Source organism: Odocoileus virginianus, chromosome 5 (genome assembly GCF_023699985.2).
Source record: "Odocoileus virginianus isolate 20LAN1187 ecotype Illinois chromosome 5, Ovbor_1.2, whole genome shotgun sequence".
NCBI classification, from domain to species: domain Eukaryota; kingdom Metazoa; phylum Chordata; class Mammalia; order Artiodactyla; family Cervidae; genus Odocoileus; species Odocoileus virginianus.
This window is the reverse complement of record NC_069678.1, coordinates 93,302,925-93,325,534: the sequence shown is the minus strand read 5'-3', so window position 1 is coordinate 93,325,534 and position 22,610 is coordinate 93,302,925. Positions and strand designations below refer to the sequence as shown.

At 39.7% G+C, this 22,610-nt stretch overlaps 1 protein-coding gene across 16 annotated transcripts in view; it reads left to right on the top strand.

The window, feature by feature from the left end:
* The window catches only part of GIGYF2 (GRB10 interacting GYF protein 2), a 119,021-nt gene that overhangs the window by 68,338 nt on the left and 28,073 nt on the right, over window positions 1-22,610 (top strand). For 11 of the 16 annotated variants that reach the window (XM_070468464.1, XM_020893921.2, XM_070468468.1 and 8 more), the window contains 11 exons: window positions 75-254; window positions 4,249-4,466; window positions 4,557-4,719; window positions 4,798-4,983; window positions 8,716-8,912; window positions 9,915-10,074; window positions 16,048-16,214; window positions 18,933-19,024; window positions 20,062-20,169; window positions 21,193-21,293; window positions 21,947-22,047. In XM_070468464.1, coding sequence (XP_070324565.1) covers window positions 75-254; window positions 4,249-4,466; window positions 4,557-4,719; window positions 4,798-4,983; window positions 8,716-8,912; window positions 9,915-10,074; window positions 16,048-16,214; window positions 18,933-19,024; window positions 20,062-20,169; window positions 21,193-21,293; window positions 21,947-22,047 — 1,673 coding nt within the window. Of the gene's footprint in view, window positions 1-74; window positions 255-1,676; window positions 1,887-4,248; window positions 4,467-4,556; window positions 4,720-4,797; window positions 4,984-8,715; window positions 8,913-9,914; window positions 10,075-16,047; window positions 16,215-18,932; window positions 19,025-20,061; window positions 20,170-21,192; window positions 21,294-21,946; window positions 22,048-22,610 lie in introns of those variants that run through there. The other 5 variants (XM_070468471.1, XM_070468470.1, XM_020893930.2 and 2 more) reach the window with 4 other exon arrangements.

The following is a 22,610-nucleotide window of genomic DNA, read 5'->3' as shown; positions in this document are numbered from 1 at the left end:
CTTGATTTGAGCAATTAAGTCTGTTTTCAAAATCCTCGCTGGCTGAGGCTTACGGTTACTCAATTTCTTTACAGGGAGACCAAATTTTGAGGAAGGCGGACCAGTGTCAGTGGGAAGAAAGCATGAATTTATACGATCAGAGAGTGAAAATTGGCGTATTTTTAGAGAGGAACAGAATGGAGAAGATGAAGATGGAGGCTGGCGACTAGCTGGATCAAGAAGGGATGGAGAAAGGTGGCGGCCCCACAGCCCTGGTAAGAACCCTGTTGAGCAGAAGCATGTGGGGACCCAAGGAAGCGAGGATTTTGCAGGAATTCTTAAGAATAAAGTGGAAAACCTAAACTGATAAAGAAAAAAGAGAGGAGTCATATTTATGTTGTCACACTCAGTCTTGTTACCACAAAAAAATTTAACATAAAAATTCCCCACACCTGTTCATTTGATTAGAAAAACTCACTTTTCTTTTTCTGGGGCAGTGTGGTTTAATGGGAAGCACTTGCCCTTAACTGTAAAAATGAGAGAGGATTTCATTTGGTTTGTCTAAGTCTCTGAATCTTTTTCAGCATGCTTTTTTATGTGGTAATTTTATGCTTACTTAGGAATATGTGATCTCCCTGAAGTGAGTTTTTTTTTTCCCCCTGCATAAGAAAGGATTTATTCCTTTTTTGTCTTGAAAATGTGATTTCTTCTTATTTGAATAAACTTTAAACCTAGGTCAGAAGCATAATCATAAGTTTATCCTTTTGTCCCTCTAACTTTAGAAAAAGGAGAGAGAATAGTCATGATTAGTGGTTTTGTAAGTTCTTCTGTTTGACTCTTAAGAAGGTTTCAAACTGTTCTTCCTGACATTAGATATGCTGGTAGTTGAAGACACTGGTGCTTTGTGTCAAAGTTCGTTCCCTACCCAAGTGCTGATTCCATGCCTCATGATCATCAGATGCCCCTGCAGTTTGAATCTTGGGTCATGCAGGACTGAAGCATACAAAGAGTGTGTACATGTCTTTTGAATTTCACATGCATAACATTATTTTATGCACTGACTGTATGCCAAGGAAGCTTACTTTAATAGAGGAAGATATGATAATGTAATGCTGGGAAAGATTGAAGGCAGGAGGAGAAGTGGGCGACAGAGGATTGGATGGGTTAGATGGCATCACTGACTGGATGGACGTGAGTCTGAGTGAGCTCTAGGAGTTGGTGATGGACAGGGAAGCCTGGCATGCTACAGTCCATGTATACACGACTGAGTGACTGAACTGAACTGATGATAATGTAAACTGTTTTCATTTACTTAAAAGAATCAAGTTATTAACAAATCATTGGCCTGAGTAAACATTATAGCTGGCCTTTAGGGTCCTTTATGGAGTGTGGATAGGTGGACATTTAGTGAAGTTAATCATTCAGTTAGTCAATTAAGTCTCTCAGTCGTGTCCTACTCTTGCGACCCCATGAATCGCAGCATGCCAAGCCTCCCTGTCCATCACCAACTCCCAGAGTTTACTCAAACTCATGCCCATCGAGTCGGTGATGCCTGGATAGAGTGATAATCCTTTTACCTCAGCTCCCCACTGGCTGCCTCTTGGGAGAGATTTCTGTCATTAGTGGGCTTTGTTTGCATCACAGTTATGTAGGCAGTTCTTATCAATCTGTGTCCTGGGCAACCAGATCTTACAGTTCTCTTCAGGGCATTATGGGATTTTGTGCTGAGCTTGCCTGTAAGCAGAGGGGCTTATAGACTATGTTCCCAACAAGCATTCAGTGAAAGAATGAATGGGATCTGGGCTGAGTGAGAAGAAAATTCCAGCTGATCAAAAACAAACAAGGTGAATGTTTTGGAAGATGAACAGTGTTTCTGAGCCCGAACATCTAATGTTCATTCTATTAAAGTGAGTTAAAAGTAAAACATTAGTGTTATATTCTGCCATTTACCACCTCACCCAAGAGCTTAGATTTTGGATATATATTGTCTTTTTTTGTCCCCCTATCTTTTGTAAATCTTTCTTTCCAGTGAAATTTGACTTTCACGTCAGTTTTGTCATCAGCTTGGCAATTTTTCAGTTCTTTTAATCCATTTATTTTAAAAAGACAGTTTGTGGGACATAAAGATATATGGGAGCTGAACAGTGTAAATATGCATTACAAAAATCTATTTTTTAAACCCAGCATATTAGTCTGATTAAATCAGTTGTTATTAGTTACTGTCTTAACATTTTAGTTAATCTTTTATTAGATTTGATTAAAATTTTAAATACAGTGATTTGACTTAAGAAAATAGTATCATAATTTAGTTCAGAATTAAGGTCTATAAAGCAGTGGTCAGTCTTAATAAGCTATAGATGTGCCTTATCTGGTACATTTAGTTTCATGAATAAAATTTTATTAACTATTTAAGACAGCAAAACAATCACAGGGTGTAGTTTTATTAAAGTGCACCTCACAGCTGGGTACATGTGGAGTTGGGAGCACTGAGGACAGCAGAGCACCCGCTCTGGGAGGTGACCTTAGGAAACTCAGAGGGAAACTTGAGCCACATGCCTAGAAGGATAGATTCCTATCGCAGTGCATACTCAGAAATGAGAGCAGCAGACAGAGCAGTCTGGAATTCAGCTTTTGATCATGAATACTTCTTTGGGATAATGGCTCTAGGTTTATATTTAGACAATCTGGTTATAAAACTCCTTCATTTTCATAGGAGGCAATAAATTGTGTTTTGTTGTAAGTCAAGTGTGGGAAATGGGAGAATAGTTTTCTTCCCTTTTTGTAAGTGACTTATGAGACTTACCTGGTGGCTCAGACAGTGAAAAAAAGAATCTGCCTGCAGTGCAGAAGACCTGGGTTCAATTCCTGGGTGCAGAAAATCCCCTGGAGAAGGAAATGGCAACCCAGTCCAGTATTCTTGCCTAGAGAATTCCATGAAACAGAGGGGCCTGGTGGGCTACGGTCCATGGGGTCACAAAGAGTCAGACATGCCTCAGTGAGTCACCGTTTCACTTTAAGAGGCTTATAAGATGCTACCTGTATTTGATGTTTTAACAGTTTTGCCCTTTGGTTTTCAGTTTGATTTTTAGATCACAGGTTTTAGCAAATTGGGCCTCAAGAGTACAGTAACATTTAACTTTGACCTCATTTTTTTTTTTTTTTTTTTGCATATCTCCCTCAGAGAGAGCAGTCAGTCAAGGATATAAAATCATAATAGGGTAAAACTTGCATCTCTTTTTAAGACTCTCTTAGATTCACATTTGTCAGTATTAACAAGAGGACTCCCCCCCACCTGTTTTTTTGTTTTGTTTTGTTTTTTTACTTAGATCTTTTCTTCTTGGGCAGTTGTTTTCTGTTGGGAAGTAGATGTTCTAAGTAATATGCAAGGGTGGATTTAGGAATGTCCCTGGGGGTATTCCACGGAAATTAAAACTCCCTAGAGAGAGTTAAGAGAAAAGGGAAAGGAAAGCAAGCCTATTACTGTGGAAAAAGCAGTAGAGGATGCAGGATTGGATTCCAGTTCTTTTGTTATGCAGGTTACTTCTGCTCTCAGAGGTTTTGTTTCATAAACTATATAATTGGGATAGTGGGCCAGATATGACCTGTCAGCGCTATAATTTCATGACTGTTTTGGGAAGTGGGGAGGAATCGGTATTACCAATGGGATCCTGACACTAGTAGGTGGGGATGATGAGCCTGGTATTATTGACATAATAGCATCATGTTGTGGATATTGTTATATTATCAAGGGGGCTGGTCTTATCCATAAAGAATGATATTTTCATCCGAAGAAAGAAAATGCTTTAAGACTTGCCAAAGGGAGGGCATGGACTCAGGATGGAAGGATATCCAGTGCCTCAGTCTAGTCTAGGAGTGGGCCACATGAGTGACTGATCATCATTTCAGTCAGACATTCAGTTCTAGAGCTTATTAAAAGTAGATACTTTGAAGAACTGACCTTTAAAAGTGGTTTCTTTTAAGTTTATCTTTATTTTTTTTTTCAATTTTTAAAGTTTATCTTTAAAAACTTGAGTATGTTGTGATAGTAGTTTATGATGATAACTACTGTTGTTACTTACTGACGGTGCATAGAATATAATTGTGAACTTTGAGCTTTGTTTGCTTCATTTCCTACTTTTCTCTTTATAGGTTGATCCATTTGCATTAGCTATCAGTTGTAATTGTCTCCTTTGTTTCCTGTCCATGGTTTTCTCTTTCGAATACTGTCACAAAACTTCTCTAAGGTTTGTGTCCTCCTCCTCATCCCAGATGGCCCTCGTTCTGCAGGCTGGCGGGAACACATGGAACGACGGCGAAGGTTTGAGTTTGATTTTCGAGACCGGGATGATGAACGGGGTTACCGAAGGGTGCGCTCCGGCAGTGGAAGCATAGATGACGACAGGGATAGCTTGCCTGAATGGTGCTTGGAGGACGCGGAAGAGGAAATGGGCACATTTGACTCATCTGGAGCGTTCCTGTCTCTGAAGGTAAGAAATTTATTTTAAATGTTATCACAGGTACTGACCTTCTTCTAAATCCAAATATGTTGTTCATCTTTGGCTTTATTTTCTCCCCAGAAAGTACAGAAAGAGCCTATTCCAGAAGAGCAGGAGATGGACTTCCGGCCTGTAGAAGAAGGGGAGGAGTGCTCCGACTCTGAGGGCAGCCATAATGAAGAAGCCAAAGAACCCGATAAGACAAATAAGAAGGAGGCAGAGAAGACAGACAGAGTAGGAGTTGGTAAGGCTCATTTTGCCCTTTATTTTTAATCAAGCTAAGTTTCCTAAGTTGTTAATTTAAGATTGCTTCCTATTGCAGAAGCTAGTGAGGAAACACCCCAGACCTCCTCTTCATCTGCTAGACCAGGTTCTCCTTCAGACCAACCTCAGGAAGCACCACAGTTTGAGAGGAAAGAGGAATCCAAAACTGAGCAAATGGAAAAAGCTGAAGAAGAGAGTCGGACAGATAATAGTCTATCAACCAAAGTATCCAGCAGAGGGGATGGTATGTATTTATGAGAGTCAGCAAGCCAGACTTGGATTTTGCTGGGACCAGTGATTAAATGATATGATAGGCTTCGTTTATGCCTCCTTGAGCTACTTCTAGTGGCGAATTATTGGAATAGGTTATTTTACCTGTGTGTGCGCGTGCTCAGTCACTTCAGTTGTGTCCAATTCTGTGATACCCTATGGACTATAGCCTGCCAGGCTCCTTTGTCCATGGCATTCTCCAGGCAAGAATACTGCAGTGGGTTGTCATGCCATACTCCCGGGGATCTTCCTGACCCAGGGATCAAACGGGACTCTCCTGCGTCTCCTGCTTTGCAGGCAGATTCTTTACCCCTGAGTCACAGGGGAAGCCCATTTTACCAGTCCGCCTACTCAAACACTGCTTCCCCTGTGTATCTATCCCAGAATTCTTCAAAACAGAATTAGAAGCAGCAAGGTACTGTCACTTCCTAGGGGTACAGCCACCCTGGTATCAGTCAAGCAAACTGGATTTGGGATCCTCTGCAGTAGCTTGATTTCCATATCAGATTCCTTTTATGTAGTGGCTGTGTATGTGTCCAGATGACAGACCATAATGCCATTGTTTCAAAGAGGCCAGTATAACTCTGAGGAAGACCCATCACCTTTACTAGAGAATAAGCTTAAAGTTATATCTCCTTTTCCAGTGTTACTGTATTGATTTTAAGTTGCTCATACACCTTAACAGGCAGTATTAATGTTCATTTCCATGTTTCTTCTTGTATGTACTAAAAAATGGCAGTGTAATGCCTGATATTGAAAGGTAAATTGATTTATTCACAATGAAAATTAGAGCTTCCCTGATAGGTCAATTGGTAAAAAATCTGCCTGCAAGGCAGGAGACCCTGATTCAATTCCTGGGTCGGGAAGCTCCCCTGGAGAAGGAACAGGCCACCCACTCTAGTATTTTTGGGCTTCCTTTGTGGCTCAGCTGGTAAAGAATCCGCCTGCAATGAGGGAGACCTGGGTTTGATCCCTGGTTTGGGAAGATCCCCTACAGAAGGGAAAGACTACCCACTCCAGTATTCTCGCCTGGAGAATTCCATGGACTGTGGGTGCAAAGGGTCAGACACGACTGAGCAACTTTGACTCTCACCGTGAAAATTCACGCCTGTTGCCTTGGCCTGTGAGAGCCTTGCGTGATCTGGCGCCTGCGCTGCCTCTGCAGTTTCAGCACTAAGCTCTCTGCACTTTGCACTCCGCTCATCTGCCTCACAGCCTGCTAGGTCCCGGAATAGGCCTTGTTCTCTTTGTGCCTCAGCATACGCTGTTCCTGGGCTGAAACTCTCCCACTTCAAGGTCCCAAGCTAGGTTAGGTGTCTTCTCCTTAAACAGCCAGCACTGTTTCTAAAAAACAGCATTATGAAGAACTATTCTTTTTCTTGCCCAGTAAATACTATTTTGAGAGCTTGAACCAAGAATTTTTTTCCTTCCATTTTTTTTTTTTTTGTTTGTTTGTAACAAAGCTAGATGAATGAATTCAGCAAGTATTTGAATCTCAACTGTATATATCAGGTACCATGAGACTTGTACATTTTGAGACCTCTTTCATTTGTAGTAGTAATTTTTCAGCTATGCTGTGCCCTCAGATTATTTGTAGTTCATACTTTTAAATGTCCACATCTACGGCCTTATTCTAGGAGGTTTTAGGGTAGGGTCTAGACTTGTATCTTTTGGAAAAGCTGCTTAAATGTGCATTGGACTTAACTCTGGACTTAACAATTTATAGGGGAAATAAAGCATGTGCATATCAGTAACCTAGGACAAAAAAAATGATACAGATTCATGATTGGCACACTCCTGGAATGATCAGGAAGCGAGTGCCTTTGAACTTGTCTTAAAATAATAAGTAGAATTTGGAGTTAGGTATAGCAGGATGAATTAGGAGAGGGCATTCCAGTAGTAGGTTGTAGTGAAAGCTACAGCGAGGAAATGGGGCTGATCCAAGCATGGGCAGGAAATCAGTTTCTGTTTTTATTTAGATGAAGTATGAGATGTGGAAAGGAAGCTGGTGGGAAATGGTTGGATCATATATTTGAAAGCTGTGTGTGAAGAGTAGATTGTGTTGACAGACGGGCTGCTCTGTGACGTGTTGGTGTCCTGAGCAGTGCACTTATAAAGGGAAGTAGTGGCAGATGAGATTTAAAGTAAAAGTTGACAGGACATAGTTACTGCTTGTTTATTAGGGGAAGGAAGAGTCAAAGATGAATGCGGTGTGTGAGAGGATTTAGGGTATCCTTAATAGAGAAAGAGTGGAAGTTTTGAGGAGCACATTTGGGAGGGGAGAGAACAAATTCAGGTTATGAACAAGGAGGTGTTGGTGAGAAATTAGATAGAGATAGCCAGAGAGCAGTTGAGAGTGAGGGGACTGTAGCTCAATGGGAAGAGTTCTGGGCCACAGAGAGAATGAACATTTAAAAGATTACATACACTGTTAGGAGTGAGAAGTAGTGGACTGAGAACAGAACCTGGGTAATCCCTATTTTTAGAGGGTAGATAGAGGAGCCAGAGAAAAACCGTGGCAAGGCAAGAAGAAGAGTGCAGGAAAAGGAAGGAAGGAGAATGTTCTAGTTTAGAATTGGGAAGATAATGTCTGATCTAAGGTTAAGTGAGGGGGACTAGGAAAAACCATTGTGTTTGAGCACTTTGGGTGAATGCTTATCTTTGGGAAAGAAGCTTTACTGGGGTTGTTGGAAGTGGAAGTTACCTTATAGCTAGTATGGGTGGTGATGAAGTAGAGAAAGTTGTATAGACGCCACACTGTCCTTTTAAGAAGTCTGGCAAAGGGTGGAGAGGAATGGGAATTTGGAGAAGCTTGCTGTAATTGAACAAACAAGATTTCAAAGGGGAAGCTACAATTGTATCTAATTACTTCCATCCCTCTTTCCTCCTCAAGAGCCTGAATACTGAGGTTAGAAATAGGAACCAAGACAGAACCTCTTTTGTAGTCTTTACTCTTATTGTGAAGAACTTCCTGCTCTGTACAGGTAGACCCAATGAACTTGTTGCTACCCTGCAGAATGTATTGTATTGAATTATGTCAATTATAAGTTGAAATAGGTAATTATTCAAAGTAACTGCAGATGTTTTTAATAAAGGTTTTTATGCTGAGGTGAAGGTTTTTATGCTTCCCTTTGGAGCTCAGCTGGTTAAGAACCCGCCTGCAATGTGGGAGACCTGGTTTCCATCCCTAGGTTGGGACGATCCCCTGGAGAAGGAAAAGGCTACCCACTCCAATATTCTGGCCTGGAGAATTCAGGGACTGTGTAGTCCCTAGGGTCATTAAGAATTGGACACGACTGAGCGACTTTCACTTTCACATGCTGAGATATGGTGTATTTGAGGAGATTTGCAGTGCTTTTTACTGTCTACAGCTCAGAGACATGATGCTCAGAAGGGATTGGACTAATTCTGTTTGTTTTCAAAAGGTAGACCTATAATTATTGGGTAGATACTCTAGTGATACAGTATGGCACTGTAGAAGCCCTTTCTGGATACCTTTTAATCTTATTTGTTGTCACCCTATGGAGGTACTCGTCCTTCTGGGGAGGAATACACACTTCTACGTAAGAAGTAGCAGCAGTGTTCATGAATTGGTTCACAAATCTGTTGAGCCCAGTTAGCAAGCTGCTCAACTTGGTGATAGTTATTCTTTCTAAGAGTCTATTTTAGAAGATTTTCATCTGTCTACATTTTTTTTTCTCTCTAGAAATGGTTCCTGATGTCCAGCAGCCCCTGTCACAGATTCCTTCAGATACAGCCTCTCCTCTCCTCATCCTCCCACCTCCTGTTCCCAATCCTAGTCCTGTCCTCCGGCCAGTTGAAACGCCAGTTGTAGGTGCTCCTGGAATGGGTAGTGTTTCCACAGAGCCAGATGATGAAGAGGGTCTCAAACACTTGGAGCAGGTACAGATCAACATATTTCTTTTTTTCTTTCCTCTCGAACTGCCATAAAAATTGAAAAGCATTAAATGAATATTCAGAAATGGAACTTTTGTGCACTAGATTTTGTGTACTGAAAAAGTTGTTTTTTTGTCTAGTATTTATTTGTATGAGTAATTGTCTTTCAAATCATTTCATGCTTTTAAGTTTCTGCTATGTAGTAGTCATTAAGTCCGATTATTCTTTGCTCTTCTGAGGTTGCCCTGAGCTGTTTTCTTTTTTCTTTTGGAAATTAATGGAATGCCAGAAATTGCAAATACAAGCAGCTGTGGATAGGCACTGTGTCTTCTATATTTTTCACCTAAAGTGTAACAGGGAAAACAGAAATACCATCATATTTATGTCTCTAGAGTTCCCTAACGTTTTCATATACTGTTGCTTGTATGTAAGGTAAATGATAGCTTGCTTTCTACAGAGGAAATTCTTTTTCCTTCAGGGTACAGTCGTTGGTGGCAGGAAGTATTGCAGAAAGGAATAAAAACTTGTAAAATATTTTATTTGTAATTGTATTATAATTGAGCTTTTTGATCTATTAACACATGTTTTTACAGATTTAGTTTGTATAATATAGGACTATTTGTTTAAATGGCACTCTTTTTTTTCCCCCATTTCCCATTTATTTTTATTAGTTGGAGGCTAATTACTTTACAATATTGTATTGATAGGATGCTTGGACTTTGATCTGTTCCAGTTCTAGTCTCATTTGAGTTTGCTTGATAATTTTGAAACCTTAAGCAAGACTTGATACCCCTGAACCTGCCTTAGTTCACAAAATTTCCCTCTTTGTGAAATGAGAATAGTACCTATTTCATGGCATTATTGGATGAATTAAATTGTTGCCTGCTGTGTCCTTTGCAGAGTGCCTCTCATAGATCATGTAGTCCAAAAGAGACTGACAGTTATGTGTACAAGTATTAATTTAGGATCATTTGTTTCCACAATTCATTATTTAATTTTTTCTTTTAGCAAGCTGAGAAAATGGTGGCTTATCTCCAAGACAGTGCACTAGATGATGAGAGACTGGCATCAAAACTGCAAGAACACAGAGCTAAGGGAGTCTCAATTCCATTGATGCACGAAGCAATGCAGAAGTGGTATTACAAAGATCCTCAGGGAGAAATTCAAGGTAGGTTGTTCCATTCTGCTCTAAGTAGAGAAGTATGCCATTACCTCCAGATTCTCTAAGATGGTGATTCAGTCATTCAGTCACTCAGTCGTGTCCGACTCTTTGCAACCCTGTGGACTGCAGCATGCCAGGCTTCCCTGTCCATCACCAACTCCCAGAGCTTGCTCATACTCATGTCCATTGAGTTGGTGATGTCATCCAACCATCTTATCCTCTGTCATCCCCTTCTCCTCCCGGCTTCAGTCTTTCCCAGCATCAGTCCTTCCAGTGAATAGTCAGGACTGATTTCCTTTAGGATGGACTAGTTGGATCTCCTTGCAGTCCAGGGGACTCTCAAGGGTCCTCAATACCACAGAACAAAAGCATGGTGATTATTTAACATTAATTTGTGTAATAGTAGAACAAAAGTCAGTGCTACAGGCTTTCTTCTTTTGTATAGATGTCTCGTTAATAGGTTCCCTCCATAGTACTTTATATTTCAATGATGGGAAGGAGTCTAGTGAAAATAATTTGAATACAAGGCAGATTGCGATTACTAATATGATAGGGGGAGTAGTCAGTGTGCTTAAGACCCCCTCACTTCTGGCAAGCTGGCTATTGACTGGGCAGTTGAGTTTCATACATTCACTGTATTTTAGTCTCCTTGTAAAAAAAGATGATGGCAATCATCTTGGAAAAGCTTGTTTGAATGTTTCACTGAAGTGGAGTTGATATCCTAAATGACAAAAGAAATATTTAAAACATTTGAGAAGAGTACCATATTTTTTTTTTCTTTTTTCCATTTATTTTTATTAGTTGGAGGCTAATTACTTTACATCATTACAGTAGTTTTTGTCATACACTGAAATGAATCAGCCATGGATTTACATGCATTCCCCATCCTAGTCCCCCCTCCCACCTCCCTCTCCACCCGATCCCTCCGGGTCTTCCCAGTGCACCAGGCCCGAGCACCTGTCTCATGTACCCAACCCGGGCTGGTTATCTGTTCCACCCTAGATAATATACATGTTTCAACGCTGTTCTCTTGAAACATCCCACCCTCGCCTTCTCCCAGAGTCCACAAGTCTGTTCTATATATCTGAGTCTCTTTTTCTGTTTTGCATATAGGGTTATCATTACCATCTTTCTAAAGTCCATATATATGTGTTAGTATACTGTAATGGTCTTTATCTTTCTGGCTTACTTCGCTCTGTATAATGGGCTCCAGTTTCATCCATCTCATTAGAACTGATTCAAATGAATTCTTTTTAATGGCTGAGTAATATTCCATGGTGTATATGTACCACAGCTTCCTCATCCATTCGTCTGCTGATGGGCATCTGGGTTGCTTCCATGTCCTGGCTATTATAAACAGTGCTGCGATGAACATTGGGGTGCACGTGTCTCTTTCAGATCTGGTTTCCTTGGTGTGTATGCATGCCCAGAAGTGGGATTGCTGGGTCATATGGCAGTTCTATTTCCAGCTTTTTAAGAAATCTCCACACTGTTTTCCATAGTGGCTGTACTAATTTGCATTCCCACCAACAGTGTAAGAGGGTTCCCTTTTCTCCACACCCTCTCCAGCATTTATTGCTTGTAGACTTTTGGATAGCAGCCATCCTGACTGGCATATAATGGTACCTCATTGTGGTTTTGATTTGCATTTCTCTGATAATGAGTGATGTTGAGCATCTTTTCATGTGTTTGTTAGCCATCTGTATGTCTTCCTTGGAGAAATGTCTGTTGAGTTCTTTGGGTTCAAGTATGTGAACCCTGGGTTCAGTCCCTGGGTTGGAAAGATCCCCTGGAGGAGGGCATGGCAACCCACTTCAGTTTTCTTGCCTGGAGAATCCCATGGACAGAGGAGCCTGGCAAGCCATAGTCCATTGGGTTGCACAGAGTTGAACATGACTAAAGCAACTTAGCACATAGCACACAGCAGAGCATGCCTTTATATATGTATATACCACACCCTCCTTATACATTTATCTGTTGACAGACTCTTAGGTAGCTTCCATATCTTGGCAATTGTAAATTATGCTGCTGTAAGCATTGTAATGCATATATTTTTTTTGAATTAGTGTTTTTGTTTTATTTCAGATATGTATACCCAGGAATGGAATTGCTGGGTCGTATGGTAGTTCTGTTCTTAGGTATTTTTTTTTGAGAAGCATCCATATGTTTGCCACAGGGTGTTAATTGTTTAAATGTTTGGTAAAATTTTCCATTTGGAATATAAAAACTACAAATTCAAAAATCTTGATAGTTACAGGACTGTTTATTAAGTTATTTGTTTAAATGTTTGGTAAAATTTTCCATTTGGAATATAAAAACTACAAATTCAAAAATCTTGATAGTTACAGGACTGTTTATTAAGTTATCTATTTGATGCGCGTGAACTGTGATAGTTTATGTGAGTTGTGTTACATGTTTAATATGTGCAGGTTCTGTGCTAATCTCCGGTTTCATTCTTGAAGTTGATAACTTGTTCGTTTCTTTTTTAATCTCTGTCAGTCTTGCTAAAGGCTTCTAGTCAGCCTCTTGCCTTGTCTCTACCTTAAAGAGTCTTTTTTGTTGTTTTATATCTAATGTCCAGGGTTTTTAGTTGCATCTGGCAGGAGCAGGGGAAAGTACATCTACTCCACCTTTCCTGATGTGGAAATTCCAGGGCTTTTGTTTGTTTGTTTACTGCTGTAGATTCCTGCCTGGACCTATATGATGGTGTTCAGTGAATATTTCCTGAGTTTGAAATTCAGTGCCTGGGTTTACTTCTCAAAAATGACAGTATGATCTTGGTTCATGTCCAAGGCAAACCGTTCAGCATCACAGTAATCTGAATCTGTGCCCCAACCCCTGATGCAGAAGAAGCTAAAATTGACCAGTTCTCCAAAGACCTACAGGACCTTCTGGAACTAACAGCAAAAAAACAGATGTCCTTTTCATCACAGGGTATTGGAATGCAAAAGCAAGTCAAGAGATACCTGGAGTAACAGGCAAATTTGGCCTTGGAGTACAAAATGAAGTGGGGCAAAGGCTAACAGAGTTTTGTCAAGAGAACACACCGGTTATAGCAAACACCCTTTTCCAGCAACACAGAGACAACTCTGCACATGGACATTGTCAGACGGTCAATACCGAAATCAGATTGATTATACTCTTTTCAGCCAAAGGTGGAGAAGCTGTATACAGTCAGCAAAAACAAGATCTGGAGCTGACTGGCTCAGATCATGAGCTCCTTATTGCAAAATTCAGGCTTAAATTGAATAAAATACGGAAAACCACCAGGCCATTCAGGTATGATTTAAATCAAATCCCTTATGATTTTACAGTGCAAGTGATGAATAGATTCAAGGGATTAAACCTGGTAGACAGAATGCCAGAAGAACTATGGACGACAGAGGATCGTTAACATTGTACAGGAAGCAGTGACCAAAACCATCCCAAAGAAAAAGAAATGCAAGAAGGTAAATGGTTGTCTGAGGAGGCTTTACAAATAACTAAGGAAAGGGGAGAAGCGAAAAGCAAGGGAGAAAGGAAAAGGTACACCCAACTGAATGCAGGGTTCCAGAGAATAGCAGGGAAAGACAAGAAGGCCTTCTTCAATGAACAATGCACAGAAGTAGAGGAAAACAATAGAATGGGAAAGACTGGAGATCTCTTCGAGAAAATTGAAGATAACCAAGAGAACATTTCATGCAAGGATAGGCATGATAATGGACAGAAACATTAAGGACCTAACAGAGAAGAGATTAAGAAGAGGTGGCAAGAATACACAGAAGAACCATACAAAAAAGGTGCTAATGACCGGGATAACGACTGGTGTGGTCACTCACCTAGAGCTGGATATCCTGAGGTGTGAAGTCAAGTGGGGCTTAGGAAGCATCACTACAAACAAAGCTAGTGGAGGTGATAGATTTCTAGCTGAGCTATTTCAAATCCTAAAAGATGATATGATTAATGTGCTGCATTCAATATGCCAGCAAATTTGGAAAACTCAGCAGTGGCCACAGGACTGGAAAACGTGAGTTTTCCATTCTAATCCCAAAGAAAGGCAAGGTCAAAGAATGTTCAAACTACTGTACAGTTGCACTCATTTTGCATGCTAATAAGGTTATGCTCAAAATTCTTCAAGCTATGATTCAGCAGTATGTGAACTAAGAGCTTTCAGATGTACGAGCTGGGCTTAGAAAAGGCAGAGGATCCAGAGATCAAATTGTCAGCATTCATTGGATTATAGAGAAAGCAAGGAAATTCCAGAAAAACATCTACTTCTGCTCACTGACTATGCTAGAACCTTTGTGTGGATCACAGAAAACTGGGAAATTCTTAGAAGAGATGGGAATACCAGACCACCTTACCTGTCTCCTGAGAAACCTGCATGCAAGCCAAGAAGCAACAGTTAGAACCTTATATGGAACGGCAGATTGATTCAAAATTGGGAAAAGAGTGCAAGAAGGCTGTATATTGTCACCCTGTTTATTTAACTTCTTTGCAAAGTACATCCCCGCCAGGCTGGATGACTCACAAGCTCTAGTCAAGATTGTTGGGAGAAATAACAACCTCAGATAGGCAGATGATACCACTCTAATGGTAGAATGTAAAGAAGGAACTAAAGAGCCTCTTAATGAAGGTGAAAGAGGAGAGTGAAAAAGCCGGCTTAAAACTCAACATTCAAAAAACAAAGATCATGGTATCTGGTCCCATCACTTCATGGCAAATAGAAGGAGAAAAAGTGGGAAGCAGTGAAAGATTTCTTTTCTTGGGCTCCAAAATCACTGTGGATGGTAACTGCATCCATGAAATTATAAGTTGCTGCTCCTTGGAAGGAAAGTTAAGACAAACCTACACGGAGTATTAAAAAGCAGAGACATCACTTTGCTGACAAAGGTCTATATAGTCAAAACTGTGGTTTTTCCAGAAGTCTTGTGCAGATGTGAGAGTTGAACCATAAAGAAGGCTGAGCACTGAAGAATGCTGTTTTTGAATTGCGGTGTTGGAGAAACCTCTTGAGATCCCTGGGATAGCAAAGAGATCAAACCAGTCAGTCCTAAAAGGAAATCAACACTGAATATTCATTGGAAGGACTGATGCTGAAGCTTCAATACTTTGGCCACCTGATGTGAAGAACCAACTCATTGGAAAAGACCCTGATGCTGGGAACGATTGAAGGCAGGAGGAGAAGGGGGCAGCAGAGGATGAGACAGGTAGCATCACCGACTCACTGGACATGAAATTGATCAAACCCAGGGAGATAGTGAAGGACAGGAAACCCTGGCGTGCTGCAGTCCACAGGCTCGCAAAGAGTGGACACGACTTGGCAACTGAACAGCAGCAACAAATACTTCCTGAATCACTAGTTATTGATCAGAGTATATTCATTAATTTTATGTATAAAATATTTGATTATTTCTTATTGTAAAAGATCCAGAAAATGTTAGTTTTTTCCCCTTCCCAAGGCCTGAATTAGTCTTACCTCAGATAAATAATAAAAAAATTGGTCATCTTTCTTAATTTATTATTGTTTAATAGTTTGCCTAACTTCCAACAAGCTCTGACGGGAAATGAGAATTGGAGAAGAGCATATTCTGCCATGCATGTTTATGTTCTCTATGCCTGTGTGATACCAGGTCTAACAAATACTCACTCTTTTCAGTGTGATTGCTTTTCTGAAATGAGCTTCTGAGCTCATTTGAGCTTAGATGAGCTTCTGAGCTCTGAGAGACTGAGCGAGTTGGAGACAATTAGGCTTTTTAAAATAGTTAAAACACTGCAGAAATTAGGATGTGTATACATAAGGCTTATTTCTAAGTTGTTTCTGTAGTATTTTATTAGTTTGAAGTCTGTTCACCACTTTTTGTGATAAATTAAGATCAGGAGCCATCTAAAACAAGTTGTTACCTTTATCTGGGTAAGGATCAGACCCAGGAAATGTTTTTTTTCTTTTTAGCTTGAAAGGATTTTTATTGCCCTTCTGTTTAATAATTGTTATTGTAGGTCCCTTCAATAATCAGGAGATGGCAGAATGGTTTCAGGCGGGCTATTTCACTATGTCTTTGTTGGTGAAGAGAGCATGTGATGAAAGCTTCCAGCCTCTTGGTGATATCATGAAAATGTGGGGAAGGGTTCCTTTCTCTCCCGGACCAGCTCCCCCTCCGCATATGGTAAGTAACTTATGCCTCACTCAGAACACAGTAGCCCCAGAAGCACTTGCTCTAGATGTTACATCCCATGAAGAAGAAACTGTAGTTCTTGAAAGTAATTGATCAGATGACAGTGGGAAGTCTGACCCAGACTATATATGCAGCTATAATGATCTTTTAAAACTCAGATGTCTGTGCCTGTCCTCCTCTTCTTTGTCTGTTTCTCAACACACACACACACACACACACACACCTGTCCTCCTCCTCCTCTCAACACATACACACATATATATACGTGTGTGTATATATATATATATATATGTGTATATATATATATACCCACACACACATACCCCACACTCATTCTAAAGAAATATAGAATCCTCCAGTAGCTTTATAGCATGTGTTCAAGGACGAATATCTTGTTTTGTCCTCCCTACCAATTCATGCATGTTTTGGCTCTTTACCTTTCCAAATTCATTTCAGAGCTTTTACCTTTATCTACTGTGTTTCAATACAACTGACTTAGAGTTTCTCATTGCTTCTAGTTAGAATGCCCATTCTTCTCTACATTTATTTACCTTTTTAAAAAATAACGTGCCTCTTTACGACCCGTGGACTGTAACCCGCCAGGCTCTGCTGTCCATGGGATTCTCCATGGACAGAGTGGGTTGAATAGTGGAATGGCTTGCTGTTTCTTTCTGCAGGGGATCTTCCCAACCCAGGGATCCAGCCCCAGTCTCCTGCATTTTAGGCAGATTCTTTTTCATCTAAGCCCCCAGGGAAGCCCTTTTAAAATATGTTCCTGATATTTAACTAAAAATTGGATCATAACGTAACCCTTTTAGTATGCTGACACTGGAGACCTTTGAAGGGGAAGTCTTTTTTTGCAGATGCTCCTGGGCCTCTCCCTGTTGAGTTCCTTTGGCTCTGGGCCTCACTTCTCCGTTTTCCAGGTTGGAGTGTCTGATTGCTAGCCATAGTCTTAAGTGACCATAGTCAGAAATCTTTAGTCTGAACACTGGATTTCTACAGTAAGATCCATGGATTTACTCACCAATTATGTATTGAGGATCTGTCCCAGGGCTCTGTTAGGTTCTTATGAGATAAAGATCAATAAGTCATTTGCAACATCTGTAGTCAAGAGAGTTCATAAGTGAGAACAGTGGCTATCACATTTTTTTGACCATAGCAGATAGTAAAAACACAAAAGATTTTCACTACTTCATATATTCATTAACTTGCAGATATATCTGAAGCAAGTTCCATGAAACATTTGGCGCCGTGTACATATATTCTTTCTGTATGTAAAAGTTTATCTTAACCCGATAATTAACTTCACTGTCCACTGATGGGTTGAGACCTCCTATAAGTTTGGAGAGCAGTGAAGAGTCCTAGGGAATTACCCTGACATTTCTGTTGTAAATCCAGAAAATTTGTTATATTATTGTATGTAAATTGTACTTTTACCATCTACTCAGAAATTGGGGTGCGTTTTTATCTTGCATGTTTGAGAGCTGACAGCTAGCCACTTGGAGCTTGGCATGCTAGCTCTAATCCATTTCCTGACTTCCAGTTATAGGGGATGAGCCTCAGTCCGACCCACTTAAGGGGAAAGACTATGGGAAGTTCTGCTTCTTGTCCAGTATTGCCTTTGCCCTTAATTGTCAACTAACCTACTGTAGCTTTTATCCATGAATAGTTAAATGAGAAAGAAAAATGTCCTTGAGTTTCAGGTGAACCTCACTCAAAGGAGTCATACATCAAATGTGTTTTTCTGAACTGTAATCAGTGTGTGATAAAGATATAAACTGTTCATTAATGATTTGTCTAATTTTAGTCTATGTCACCCTTATGCTTTTATTTCTGCTATCTTATCTTTCACCTTTCATTTTTTCCCTCACTTCTGTCTTCCAAAATTTAAATTCCAGCCATGTAATTTGATATATAAGCTAAAAAAAGTTTTTACTACCCCTTATTTTTAAATTTGTGATGTATTAAAAGCAATAGAAACACCTCTAATTTTTAGATGGAGAGTTAAACAGTTGTGAAAGCTCTTTTATATTCCACTTAATTTTAAATGTCTCATCCTCTTTAAGATGACATATACTGGCTCCCTGTATTTGTTACGAGCTTCTGTAAAATTCTTACCATAGCATTTATTTTTACTCCATTCTGTTTTGTCCTACTTCTCTAATTTTTACATAATCTTCAAGTTTATAAAACACTTTTAAGATTGGGAGAACGATTTTTTTGGTTGGTTTAGATTATTTGTTTTTCTGTGCCCAGTCTTAGTTGTGGCACTCAGGATCTTCAGTTGCGGCATGTGGGATCTAGTTCCCTGACAGGGATCAAACCTTGGTCCCCTGCCTTGGAACGCGGAGTCTTAACCACTAGACCAGCAGGGAGGTCCCTGGTTGTTATGTTTTAGTTATAGTATGAACTCTGGATTACAGAACCATGTTCAGCTTCAAGGGCAAGAGAGAAGACAAGCTAAAATAAAATAGGGGCCCTTTCCCACCTCAGGGTATCTCTTCCAGCACCAACACCACCTTCTTCCACTAGATGGCACTGCTTCATTTCTAAAGGTTCCTGACTTTTTTTTTTTTAATAGTTAACGTGTTTGGGGCAAAAAGAGGTCTAGGAGTCCTTTTCCTTTCAAATGTAAGTACTAAATGGCTTTTAGACTCTCTTCAGTTTATTTACTGGTATTTCTTTCCCCCACCCCTTCACTCCCAGGGAGAGCTGGACCAGGAACGACTGACCAGGCAGCAGGAGCTCACAGCCTTGTACCAGATGCAGCACCTCCAGTATCAGCAGTTCCTAATACAGTAAGGGCAGTGATGTGGTAGGGTGCGCTGCAGCACCAGGAGGGCCTTCAGGTGCAGTCTGCTCCCAGATCTCACCTTTTCCAGCAGAAGACTAAGCTTGTAGGATACTTCCGTCATCCAGCTAGTGGCATAGTGCCACTCTACATCCTCAGTCTGGTCTTAGCTGCTTTCTTAAATATTGGAAGTTTGCAGAAGGTGACACATAACTATAATTTTGCAAGATATTTAGCTGCTAAAGCAAGAATCAGTGATTTTAAGAATTGATTGCCTTCTGGATGGGTCAGCTTTGCCACAGAGAAAAAGCAGATGAGAAGGCAGGAAAGAAGTAAAAGTTTATGCTATTAGTAGTGGCATGGAGTCACTTAGATTGTGAGTCCCTTTGGTGGAAGAAGTAAGATTTGCTATCATCTGGTGCAGAGGTTGGCAGACTGACTGGCTACTTGTTTTCCTAAGCAGAGGTTTATTGAAACTGAGTCACACCCATTTGTTTGTGTATTATCTATGACTGCTTTTGCACTACAGAGGTAGAATTGAGTAGTTGTGAATGGCCTGCAAAGGCAAAAATATTTACTGTCTAGCCCTTTACCGGAAAAAATTGTCCACCTCTGTTCTAGTGAAAAAAATGTTAACCTAAAATTTTCCAAGCTGAAACGTATAAATTTGAGTATTTTTATACAAGTGGGATTTTATTTTTGCAAAGAGTTCTTCATGTGGAAATAGCTGTTAGCTTGAATCTGTTTTATTTTCTGATAAAAGGTTATTAACATCTTAAGGGAGTTTTCCAGTTTTTGACATTTCTTTAAATTTTTTTTTTCTGTTTTCACTCTGCAGCATGTCATCTGTTAGTTTAGTTTTTTCTAGAATAATGTATAGAATTGTTTGTGTGACTGTTGTGAAGTATTGTAAAAATATATTTGATAGCTATTTCTAATGGGATTTTCTTTTGTTGGTGTGGGGACTGAACTTTGTCTTGTAATGTCTCTGTAAAGTGAACTAAATGTGGATAGACAGGTTATACCATGTTTTACTTTTTGAAGACAACAGTATGCACAAGTTCTGGCCCAGCAGCAGAAAGCAGCACTGTCTTCCCAGCAGCAGCAGCAGTTGGCACTTCTTCTCCAGCAGTTCCAGGCACTGAAGATGAGGTTGGTGCTTGTTTGCGTGCTGTGTCATATTGTGTGTGTATATGTCATATGTGTTTTAAAGAAAGAGAGAAAAGGAAATTTTTAATCTGTGAAGTTTAGTATCAAAATACCCACACAAAACACATATCTTTGTGTTGTGTGTAAGAACATAGTTTTAAAAAATAACTAATAAATAGAGCATTTATTTGATCTTTTTACTCAGAGGATAAAATTTGCATAATAACCAAAGAATTCTAAGAACACTTGAAAAGCAGTGTAGTCTCATGGACTCAGCAAGACAAAACTTTGTGGTCGAGAAATTTAATCTCATTTTTACCTGTAATATTTCAAGAATGATATTTTGGTGCCACACAGAGTTATACTTTTTCAGACCCATAAGCCATTAAAGAGAGTCTAAAGACATGGGAACTATGCTAAAAGTCTTAAGCTCCTGCTGTTTCAGATTATCTTTCAGGGTAGTATTTGTTTTATCTCCCACAAAGGTGTTAGTCATTACATTGCTCTTAAAAACTTTACTGTCCAGTTTAACCAAAACCTTTTACATTTCTCCCTTGAACCATAACCCATTCTGTGAGATAGGAAGGTTAGATCATGTTAAGGTCTTAGTTTTAAAGATGAGCAAACTATGACTCAGAGTGGCTAAAGGACTTAGTTGACATAATACACAGAAAACTTCAGAGACTGAACTAAAATGCACACCTTTTGACTTATGATCAGTGAGTTTTTTCCATAAGAAATGCTGCCTCTGCAACTCTTTCTGAATTTTTAAAAGACAGTAGGCATATCTATTATTTGGAAATCAAAATTTGCCAATACCTTGAGGAGTCCAGAAGTGTGATTACTTTGCCTCTATCCTTTTTTCTTTCCTAAATGTTTTGGGAGTGTTATATTGTAGTTAAAACAGTGACTTTTTTGGCTAATTAACCTTGAAAACCTACAAATCTCTGAAAATACCTCTTTATCTGTTTTCTTGAATGACAAGAGCGAGTTAATTTTGTTAATTTTCTAATTTCCCTTTTGCAGAATATCTGATCAGAACATCATTCCCTCAGTAACTAGGTCTGTGTCAGTGCCAGATACTGGTTCTATCTGGGAACTCCAGCCAGCACCCTCACAGCCTACAGGTAAAAACTTAGATTGGCCTTTAGTATAGTTCCAAGGATATAGCTTTCTAATAACTTTTATGATTCAGTTTTTTTTTTTAAATCAGTTTTGGGACCTGCTTTGTAGTGAATATTAATGAAAAGTAGTTTTTAAAGAAAATTTTTATTTTTTTAATAGACCCCAGCAAAGGATTGAAAATAGCTGTTAAGGAGTTCCTGGAAATTCTTTAGTAGATACATTTTCTGAACTTGAGCCTCCTCTTTTTTTTTTTTTTAACATTGTCCTGACCCATTGTAGAAAAGTCTTTTAAATTGTCTTTAATCACTTGAGGAAAAACATAAATAAAAACATAAGTAATGATGACCTATGCTTTTGAGTCAAGGATTGATGTGTAACTTAACCACTGTAGGTACCCAGAAATTTGGGAAATAGAAAAGGCTGCTGTTACCTCATTTTCTCATCTTTTTGCCTGGTGCTCTCTTTCCTTCTGGATAGGTTGATGAGTATTGTTATAAACTAGAACCCGCTGGTAGTTCAGTCTATTTAGAAGCAAAGCAGACACTTGTGATGAAGCTCGCTCTGGGATAGGAGAGCAGCTTCTTTATGCTTCTGGATATTTAGCCGTATGTGTCAGCTCTCATACCCCTCACTTCTGTTCCTTCCTGTCTTCCAGTTTGGGAAGGTGGTAGCGTATGGGATCTTCCCCTTGACCCCGCGACTCCAGGACCTGCCCTTGAACAGCTTCAGCAGATGGAGAAGGCCAAAGCTGCAAAGGTCGGCAACTCATTCTTCCATAGCAGTGCCTGCTTTCCAGCTTCAGGACATAGACATTTGCTTATTGTTACCGGTATCACTCTAGCTGCTCACACATCTTTCCTTTAAATTCACAGCTTTGTAGCTGGTATAAGCACATTCACAGTCTCTCCTTATTGTGCCTTCTTCTCCCCCAAAAGGCCTCAAAACAGTTAAAACTAACAAGTTTAAATTAAATCAGTCAATATGGGTTTGTTGACACATTAACAATCACGGTCATATATAACACTGTTCATGATAATTGCTTATTATAAGACCATAAGAAAATATCCACTACATTGCTTATTCGACCCTTGATCTGAGGCTTGAGTTCCCACATTGAATCTTCATGGTGGTGTTTATTTGTACTCTAGAGTCCAAGACACACAGCTAAAAATCTCAGCGTTAACATTATCATTTGCATATTTTGGAGGAGCTAGCAATCTTGAATTTTGGTTTTAATACTTGTCAGAAGAGGTTGCCTGTCAATGCCTGGTGTCATTGTAATGATTTCTGGGTTCTCATGCCTCCAAGAGAATCTTGTT